At 44.8% G+C, this 10,386-nt stretch overlaps 1 protein-coding gene and 1 long non-coding RNA gene across 2 annotated transcripts in view; one reads left to right on the plus strand and one right to left on the minus strand.

The window, feature by feature from the left end:
• LOC116826022 (uncharacterized) overlaps positions 1–8,216 on the minus strand; it is a 60,807-nt gene extending 52,591 nt beyond the window's left edge. The window contains exon 1 of the long non-coding RNA XR_004373977.2: positions 7,541–8,216. This is a non-coding gene — a long non-coding RNA (uncharacterized LOC116826022). The remainder of the gene's footprint in view (positions 1–7,540) is intronic.
• Positions 153–8,236, plus strand: NKX3-1 (NK3 homeobox 1). The gene is made up of 2 exons (XM_032782500.2): positions 153–549; positions 3,713–8,236. The coding sequence occupies exons 1-2, from the start codon at positions 192–194 to the stop codon at positions 4,126–4,128; spliced, it is 774 nt and encodes a 257-aa protein (XP_032638391.1). The 5' UTR covers positions 153–191; the 3' UTR covers positions 4,129–8,236.
• Positions 8,237–10,386: the final 2,150 nt, after the last annotated feature.

Genomic DNA, 10,386 nt, shown 5'->3' on the forward strand with positions numbered 1-10,386 from the left:
ACATACCAAGGAGGAATCTCACTGCTCAGGAGCTGTGGGAGCCTAGGAAGCTCTCCAAGGGCGTTCACTGCTGCCCCGGGCTCCAATCAGACCCAGGAGGCTTGGCTGGCTGGCTTATAAATGCAAAGCAGGGAGTGTTGCAAAGTGAAAGTGCCTGTGGGCTTCTCCCTGGTGGACTTGCGGGGAGGGAGATGAGCTCCCGGGCACCCCTTCCAGGAAGGCAGGAGGGAGAGGGCAGCACAGAGCCCCCCGAAGGCAAGAGCCACCCCTGGGCCCCGCAGCAGCACCCAGCGGGGAGAAGCCTTCCCCAGGGCTCGCTGCCCCACTCCTCCAAGCCGCTCACGTCCTTCCTCATCCAAGACATTCTGCGGGACGGTGCCGACCGCGGGGCTGCGGGGAAAGGGAGGAAGAGCCGGGGATGCTGCGGTGCCTCTAGCCCGGAGCCTGCGCTGGACGGTGCAAGCTCCGCTCCCCGGGAGTCAGCTGGGAAACCTCTCCCTAAAGGGGTCCCCCTGCCGCCCCCGGAGCAGCCCGGAGAGCCAGCCGCAGGTAAGCAGCTGCTCAGCCCCTGTCCCCACGCGCGCCTGGCTCTGCAAGACTTTCCCCACGCACGTGGCGCCCCTCTTGCACTGCTATAAATCATGGGTCCCCTTCCCAGTCAGCAGAGACCCTGCAGCCTCAACCAGGAGCAGCTCCTCTGCCTTTGAGCACTCAACTGAAACCCAAGCGCTCTGTTCCTAGGGTACCGGGGTCGGGGGCACCTCCAAATCAGGCGGAAGCGGCGCATAAGTGAGATCTCTGCAAGGGAAAAGCAATAGAAATAGCCACTGTCTGCACAGACTTATTTCCTCGCCCCGCCCCGCGGAGCTCAGGTCCTATTTAGGCACCTCAAGAAGTGGGGGTTGCAAATTTGTCCCTGAGCATTTTTTGAAAGGCATATGACCCCGTATGAGTCCGTAGGAGAGCCCAGAAAGACCCTCCTCTAATCAAGCAGCCAGAAACAAGATCCCCCGCCCCCCCTTAGTGCCACAGCTGCATGTTTAAAGAGCTCCTGGAAGCTTCCTTTCTTTTTACTCTGGCCTGGTAAATTTGCTGCATTCACTATCACTGATTACTTTAATCTAACACAGGGTTTTAAAATCCCATTTGTTGAGTAGAAGCTCTTTGTGACAGGGACTGGCTTTTGGTTCTGTGTCTGTCCAGCACCTACCACAAGGGGGTCCTGGCCCATGGTTGGGGGCTCCACAGAATTAAAAAAATGTGTGCTTTAAAGGGCATCTTATTGTTAATGCACCTGCTGCTGAGTCATTTTTAAGGTGGTGAGTTTCTGGGACCCGTGTATTTCTAGGTTGGGGCAGCAAAATACAATATGTTGCAAATCACTTGGGGCTTCCTTTAAAGAATGGTGACATTTAAATATCAACAAGTTTCTCTATCATGCACCTGCATGATTGTGGGAGGGGGTAAGAAAGAGAAGCTGCTACAAATTTTTGAAAATTGTTGGTGTTGAGGAAGCAGTGGAAACCACTTCACGCTCCAGGGAATGCTCAAGTCTCTCTCCATCCTGTTTTTTATATACAAGAAGGGGGATCAAACACATGTAAGCTCTTTGGGGAAGGGATTGATCTATTTTATGTCTGTACAGCACCTACCACAGTCCGGTCCCAATCTTGATTGGGATAGTCAGGAACTACTATAATATTAATAAAAGACTTTAATCAATCACTTTCATGTTAAAAGGGATCTTTCCAGGTGAAATTGACCCTGACGTTCAAAGAAGTTTTCACAAAACCAAAGATCAAGAGAAATGTTTCAATGTTTTTTTTTTCAAGTGGGGGGATGTGGGGGTGAGATTCCCTTGGAAATTTACTTTAAAAAAATCCCTTAAATTGAGCCAGATCCTCAGCTGGTGTAAATCTGCACAACTCCACTGACTTCTGGTACAAATCAGTTTAGCTCTGCTGATGAGGAATGGCCTATTGTTTCCATCCCAAGCATTTCAACATGGGAAACTGGCCTATTTCCATTGTCCATGCTGAATGAAATAATAATTAAAAAAAATAAAAGCAACAAACTGCATAGAGAGTGACAAGTTCATTTGTTTTTAAGGTTCTTTCAGTTTTAGTAAGCGTAGGGGTCATTTAGCACCACAAAAGGAGGACACTGTTCTTATTTTTAACCCAACTCTGTCTCTTTAAGAAATCTTTCAGACTGGGGGTTTTAGTTATGGAGAGCTTGATCCTGAAAACTGCAGAGCACTCCCAGCTCCCACTGTCTTTGATCAGATCTGTGGGTGCTCAGCACCTGTCTGGATCATCAGGGCTGAAGTGACAGAATGATTCTTCTGAAAATAAGATGAAGGCGATATGTCTGGTTGCTACCTCTGAGCTGTGATGGCCATCAACAGTGCCCTAATTCCTTCACTCTGCTCTCCTGTCACATTAAAACCAGCATGTACTAGTGTGTCTTTCACGTGGCAGATATCCTCTTTATCTTGCTAAACTTGCTCAGCAATGCCACAGCAGAAAAGAGCAGCATCAAGGAGACACTTCTGATCTTGTTACCTTGGATATATCAGAAGTTCAGCCTTCTAGCAGTAAAACTTCCACTTGACTGGTAACTTGTGTAGGGATCCAGATCCTGTTCCCATTGACGTGAACTGGAAGCTTTGCCATTCACAGGGATGGGGTAGGACTGAGTCAAGAGCCCAAATTCTCAGACTTGAGTGCCTTAGGTGCTAAGGGACTGATCCTGCTGCCAATTAAAGCAGTGGAAAGTAGCAGTACCTCTATGGAAGGAAGTGGAATGTGTGTGGGAAGAGAACTGAGCCCCTGATTTTATACTGATCCACTTGAATAAGGTTTTTTTTTTTTTTTTTTTAAAGGCTATATCTGTCCGTCTCCTGGCCTGATTTCAATGACAGTAGCAGGTGCTCAGCATCTGTGAAAACCAGACCCACTTTTATGGGTGCCCTGACATACACCTGGGCATCCATCTTTGAAAATGTTGGCCAATCATTACAAATTACTAGGACTGCCATCCCTAAGCATTCAAAACTCAGGAGATGTGCCTTAAAAACAAACCAAACCCTATATTATGAGGATGGTGAGGACTTGTTTTGTTTTTTAATTTGCTATATAGTTGCCATCTGAGCCTTTGGGGTGCACTGACTTTGCATTTCCAAACTTTTCTCTGCAACATGAGGGTAGAAACTGACTTTCATAAAGTGAAAGCTGAGAGTCTCGCATAAATCACAGGACTCCAGAATCTAGGGCTTTAAGAAAAACACCAACCATTGAAAGACTCACAATAAAACCCCAAAAGTTAGCAACACTTTATTTGTATTACAGTAATGCCTAGGAGCCCCAGTCAGGACCCCATAATGGTGACACTCGTTGTGAGTACAGAAGAAAAAGGCCTTTTCACAACAGAGGAACATTTTTAAGAGTATTTGGGTGTCTAACTTCCACTTAAATCAATGGGAGTGAGGTGCCTAAATACCTTTAAAAATCTGGCCCAGCGTGAACACTATCAAAATTCAGGGGCAGGGGAGAATTATATACAAAAGCTTTTTGAATTTTTAAGCTCACGTGAACATGTAAAAATGTCTCCAGGATGACAATGGAATTGTGTGCTCTCGGCAAGGCAAACGCCTGAGAACAAGCTGTTCTGTTTCCTTTCTGGTGTCTAACTCCCCTCTTCCTTCCCCCAGAAGCATATACGGAGACCAACCTATCAGACTGTGAAAACCCTCTGAAATCCTCACCGAGCAACCAAAGGACCCCGAAGCAGCAAAAGCGCTCACGGGCAGCCTTCTCCCATACTCAGGTCATCGAGTTAGAAAGGAAGTTCAGTCATCAGAAGTATCTGTCTGCCCCGGAGCGAGCCCACCTGGCGAAGAACCTGAAGCTCACTGAAACCCAGGTGAAAATCTGGTTCCAGAACAGAAGGTACAAAACCAAAAGGAAGCAATTAGCCTCAGAACTCAGTGGACTTGATCAGAACTCAGTTTTCCCAGTCCTTAAAGAAGATGATGTCTCCCGGGCCTCTCTGATTTCTGTGTATAACAGCTACCAATACTACCCATACCTGTACTACTTGAATGGCTGGAGTCCCTCTTTGTGGTAACTACAGCTAAAGACTTCAGCTTTTCCAAAGAGCAGCTCTTTTTATTTTTACTGTTTTTTTGCTTTTTCTAATAATGGGGGGGGGGGGGAAGCACTTCTGACCATATTTTCAGTGGGGCTGAGCACCCTGCATGTCCTTTTCCCTTCCAGGGGACTTGCAAGGTTCTCGACGCTGCTACAAGTCTGGGATAATAAATGCCATGTTCTTTTTGTATAGCACTTTCCACTGGTAGATCTTACAGTGCTTTAGAAAAGATTACAATCTCCATTCTGCCGATGGGGAAACTGAGGTACAGAGCAATGAAGTGACTTGTCCAAGGCCACCCAGCGGCAGAGCCAGGAACAGAACCCAGGTCCCTGAGTTACAGTCCAGTGCTCTATGCGCTATAGTGGATGCCTCTTTCTCACTGAAAGTCAATGTGACTTAGGGCTTGGCTACACTCAAAACTCCAAAGCGCTGCTGTAGGAGCGCTCCTGCGGCAGCGCTTTGAAGTGAGTGTGGTTGTGGTGCCAGCTCTCTCCCAGCACTGCAGGTACTCCACCTCCCCAAAGGAATTAGCTTACAGTGCTGGGAGCACTGTTTACACTGGCGCTTTACAGCACTGTAACTTGCTGTGCCCAGGGGGGTGTTTTTTCGCATTCCTGAGCGAGAAAGTTGCAGCGCTGTAGAGCGCCAGTCTAGCCAAGGCTTTAGGCACCCATGTGTTTAAGTCTCTTTTCAAAGTGGGACTTTGGTGCTTCGGAAAAAACTTTAGCCCTACACATGATCAGTGTGTAAAAACTTAGTAATGATGATGGTTTTGCACAGCAATTATCTCAGCGTGTTCATCTAGGCCACTAACTGTGACACTGCATAGTAGATTTAATATTTAAATACCTGGTCTTCTCAAAACAGAACATAGGTGGAGTACTGAATGGAAAAAACATGGAGTCTGCATTTTTTTTTTTTCATTAAATGGAAACTAAGAGCTATGTGGTCCTAGGGTGAAAAGACTGATATATTAGAATGTCAGCCAACATGACAAACCCCATTTAAATATGTGCACCACTGCTCTTTACGGCTAGAATCAGAACTGCATAACTGTGTCATAGCACCTATGCTGCTCATTAAAGGAGAGTCTCCTTTAGCTTAAGTGGTAAAGACCTTTGGTTTGAAGTAGAAAGTGTGCAGTTCTCTCTTTGCTGTGTCATGAAGTGATGTGTAGCCATGATGCGCTGCATAGTAACAAACATGAAATACTAGGCAACAACAGAGTTGTTACCATATGCAATAAATACTGTGGGCAGGATCCTCGGCGGGTATAAAATCAATTATCTGATTCTGAAGGAACTGTGCCAATTTACAGCTAGTCAAGTTCTACAGCCTACATACCAATGCATACCACCACTAACTTAGCAGCACATAACAAACCAGATGATAGCAAGAAAGTCAGTATCACAACAGATCTGTCTTGCATAGCACTGCACTGATGCTGTTTGAACATTAACACATAGGCTATTTAATAGAATAATTTTAAGTTTTCAACCTTCCTAACAGTTTAAAGGGAAGCAATTCTGTTTGTAAAATTAGATGAGACAAAGCAGCCTAGTGCTTTAGAAGAGGCTCACTGGCTCAGTATTGCTGTAAAATGTTCTTATGATCACAGAGTTAAATGATGTTATTGTTGTTAATCACACTCACCATTTGAACAGACTAACAGAGGTGATTCCTGCTTCCATTTGATACATACTGTACTAACTTGATGCTGCATGGTGTAGAGCACCTGCTGATCCTATCTTCTATAGTGGGAAGTGAGAAAATTCAGCACTTTGCAGTACACAAGGGAAACATGGGATAAAGCTTTTATGCCTGGTGGTTAGTGAATAGCAATATTTTCACCTCAGTCTGTTCAAAGTAGCAGTGATGGTTTTTAGGAGCAAAAGAAATGCCTGCCTGTACATAAAGTTTGAGGCAACATCTACTGTGGAGAAAAGAAATGTTTTAAAATAGAAATGAAATAAAAATGGGGGGGGGGAGATTATGTTAGATCATTTATCATTTCAGGGAATTATGTTAGACCATTTATCATTTCAGTGGACCAATTTCTCAGCTAGTACAAATAACCATAGTTCTATTGATGTTATTAGAGCTATGGCAATTTATGCCCTCTGAGCATATGTGGGTTTTTTTAAATCTATCCAGTTCTTTATAATGATGCCCCTCAGTGCAGTATCTGAGCACCTCCTAAAGAGAATTAACCCCCCCCCCCCCAAACCACAAAAAGCCAAAGGCCTAATTTCCCTCCCTTCTCCTCAAGGCAGTTAGGGCTGCATATCCTTGGAGTGATTGCTACTGGCCTGGGAATTGTAAACATTTCTTTTCAGAGACAAAGGGTGCGGGGAAATGAAGTAATATACTTTATTAGACCAGCTTCTACTGGGGAAAGAGACAAGCTTTCAAAATTACACAGAGCTCGTCTTCAGGTTTGGGAAATTTTTAGAAATCTTATTTTTCATGAAAATATCTTTGAAAATTGATCTTTGTCTCCCTCCTCCCCCCAACACAATAGATCTGCAAACAGCACACTCACAAGTATCCTTACTCAAGCCAGGAGACCTGCAGAAGGCCAGGAGACTCCTATTGTAAGCCAGGATTACTTACGGGAGGAATAGTTTACAGAATCAAACCCATTAAGGTGAACAATTCACCAATGCCACAAATTTATGGTCACTGCCACTGTGTAAATTACTGGAAATACATGAAAGGATAACTGCCTGTTTTCTAACTAGTCGGAATGTAACTTCTAGTATCTCCAGATAACCTTTTTCTTCCAGCTTGTTCTTTATTTAGAACCTATTCATTCTGAAAGGATTCAGTCCTTTCTCTCAGTCAGCATTAAGAGTAGAAGGTCATCTCTGCGCTGTTACAATATGTTTCAAACTCAAGCACGCTGCTTATCCACTTTCCAAAAGAAGTGATCATACAGTACTTTGAACAAAAGATTCCTTAAGGCCCTATCCTGGGGTCCTGACTCACTTGAGGAGCCCCACTAACATCAATGGGATAGGATTACTCAAAGGAGAAATAACTGCGGGAGCAAGCACCGAATGCAGAAATCCACAGGCACATTTGGGCCCAAGTGGGCATGACTTGCACCTGTGCCATCATTGACACCAGTGCAAAATGGGTGCAAAACACTTACCATGCTGATCTGGTAGCTTTACATGCCTATTTTTCACTGGTGCAAAGCTCCTCATTCTCTGTTGCCCTGCATCTTGTGTGGTCATTTAAATCAGTGCGAAGTGGGTATAAAATGTTGCCTAATCAGAATGATACGGTCAGATTCTTATCTCATTTATATTGGTCTAACTCCACTGATCTCCATGAACTTACTTCTGAGTCACACCAGTGTAAATGTAGTAGTGTCACCTACCTGCTCTGGCTTCAAGCTCTCTGCTGCCTCAGTTTCCCTTCACTTAGTTTTGATTTCCTGACCTCCTCAGGAAGGACCCACTGCCACACTCAAGTCTCTCCCCTGCAGGTAAAATATAGGCAAAATATCAAAACCAAAAGCAGTTCCTCTGCCCATCCTGTGCTGTAACTCCCATAGACTTTCCCCTTCCCTCTCTAGGGGGAAAGAAGGACTCACCCTTCCCTTCAGGGCCCACAACAGCTCTCCTCAGCAGTTTTCTCAGCCTTTTCATAAGGATCACCTTCCCCCTTCCCAGCTGGGTCTGATAACTGAACAGGGCTGGCCAGCCCCAGACACCCTGGCCCTCAAAGGGGATAAAGTATAAGACTATGCACCATAGAGAGTGGCTCACCCATTTTCCCCAGGTGTAAATCATAGGGCAGTAGGGAATTGGGCCCCATCTGCAGGGCAACAATGGATTTTATCCACTGTTCTTTAGTCGTCATGGTAACTGAATATCCACTTGGATATTTCACGTGTCCCAGCTCTTCAGTTGTAACCTATAACAAAACTCTCTCTGAACTGCCCACTCTTTGTATTTTTATGAAATCAGTCCAGTGCAAACAGTTGTTATTTTTGTATATATATTTTGATACTATTTTTCCAATGTGTGTGCATTGTACTTTGGAATAAAAAGTTAAAGGCCTGTATTAGAAATGGACCTTTGTGGGGTTTCTGGTTTGGGGGGTTGTTTTTTAAAATCTCCTTTGTGTGTGTTTCAGGTTCATGTATTTGGGGTCAGAATCTGGCTACAGCCAGGCAAAACGCACCAGGCCAGGGCATGAGTGCAAACTTGGGATCCCTTACTCCCTCCCCTAGTGCACTATTATAGGGAGTAGCAATGGGGCTCGCTCACATGCCAGGAATGCAAGGGAGGAAGGCAACTGGCCAGCATGACTCAACACTCTGAACCAGGAGTGGATCTAATGGGTTAAGGGTCATGGCTGGGGGCCAGCCCCTTATGCACTACTAATAGCGTTTAAAGGCTCCACAGTCTATCCTCAGAGCCCAGCGGGATTTGGATCAGGCTGCAAGAGAGCTCATGCTGCATTTTAAGATGCCACAGAGGCACAGCTCCACCTAAGCATCCTTCATTCTGCCTTTCATAGGTATAATACCTTCACTCGCATGGTGCGTCTGTGTCCTATTTCCAGAAACATGACTCCAGCTCGCAAAGCCATAATTTAGCCCTTATTCCTCCAGTACCTTACTCCTATGAGTAGTACTTTCATATGTGAGAAGTCCCACTGCAGTCAACAGGGCTGCCGCCAGAACTATAGATTACTCGCATGTGTCACTAGTGCAGGATCAGGCCTAATGTGAGCGGCACACAATCAATGGTCAGAAGCAGCTGGTGCAGCAGTTTTGCAGGTATCAGATCTCCCCCCCATCACTATTAAGAGTAGGCTAACACTGAATGCTACCAACATTTCTTACCACCCTACTGTTAAAAGGGCACCAGGTCCAATCCAGCCAGGAATGGCACATCCTGACATGTGCTGAACAGCCTCAATTCTCATTTACTCAGGAGCCACCGCACCTTGCAGGAAGGAGAACAATCCCCCCCCCGCACATTTACTACTCCAGACTTACATGAAAGCTGATGTCATTCACCTGATAGCAGCAAATGGATGCCTCTCTAGCAACCAACAGTTTATACAGTAAGGTGCTTATTCAAGCTAAAACTTATTATGGTTTCACATTTTTCCATAATCCCATCAATTGAGTATGTGCAGAGGCCTCCAAATATTTTCAATTTGGCTTAACCCTGTAAACTATTCCCAACCCACTCATCCTGCTTCCCAGATGGAGACACAGCTCTTTATTTTTTACACTCGTAGGCCCCCATCTGACAAACATTTATGGACGTGTTCACCTTTGTGCAGGAGAGTAGTTGCACGAACTCAAAGGGTCCACTTAAATGTTTAAAAGTTAAAGTATGTGCGTGTTTGAAGGTTTGGGCCTTTGGATGAAATTCATCCAACTAGGGGGCCAGAGCCACGGCTACTCACCACTGATGTCCCACATAGGCCTTACTTTGAAGGCTTAAGAGAGGCTTTGTGCTGGCTCTCTGTACAGGAGTGAATTTCACCCTTGAAGCTCAGATACAAGTCCTGTGCTTTTCAGCTTTTTTAGTCGGGTATTTTGCACACACCAATCAGCAGTGCGTCAAAACAGAAAAAAAAAAATACAAAAAAAAATAGCAAAAGCACACAGGAACCTCTATCATAAATCCCATAACTAGGCAGAAAGTGTTTCTTTCAGATGAGTCGCTTTCTCCATCCATCTTCCACTATTTCCAAGCTGACAAGAAAGCAAAAACAGGCCACTTTCATGCATTAAAGTCAATGGAGTAATTGGACACCTAAAGTGAATTTGGGACAATTTGTTTCAACATTTGGATTTAAAAAAAAAAAAAAAAAGAATAGTCTGTTCACACCACATGGTAGTGTTTCTCCATGGACCTGCACTTCACATCCTCATTTACACCAGTGCAAAGTACGTATAAACTGCTACCATTCTGATTTTGTAGTGCAAGTGTAAACAGCAGCAAAAGGTGCCAGACAGCAAAGAATCAGGCTTATGGGATTTGGCTCTGAGCAGATGTCAATTTTACACTGGTGTAACTCAGCTGATTTCTCTGGAACACAGTCGTGATTTACACCAGCGTAACCAAGAGCAGAAGCATCTCTAGAATAACTTGTCGGAGTTTGTGCAGACAAAGCTGAACTGAGGTATGAATCTTCCCTCAAAATGTTATTTTTTAAATTCATTATTTCTTATTGTTTATTTGTTAACTTAGTGGA

This window comes from Chelonoidis abingdonii, chromosome 2 (genome assembly GCF_003597395.2).
Source record: "Chelonoidis abingdonii isolate Lonesome George chromosome 2, CheloAbing_2.0, whole genome shotgun sequence".
In the NCBI taxonomy this organism is placed as follows: Eukaryota; Metazoa; Chordata; order Testudines; family Testudinidae; genus Chelonoidis; species Chelonoidis abingdonii.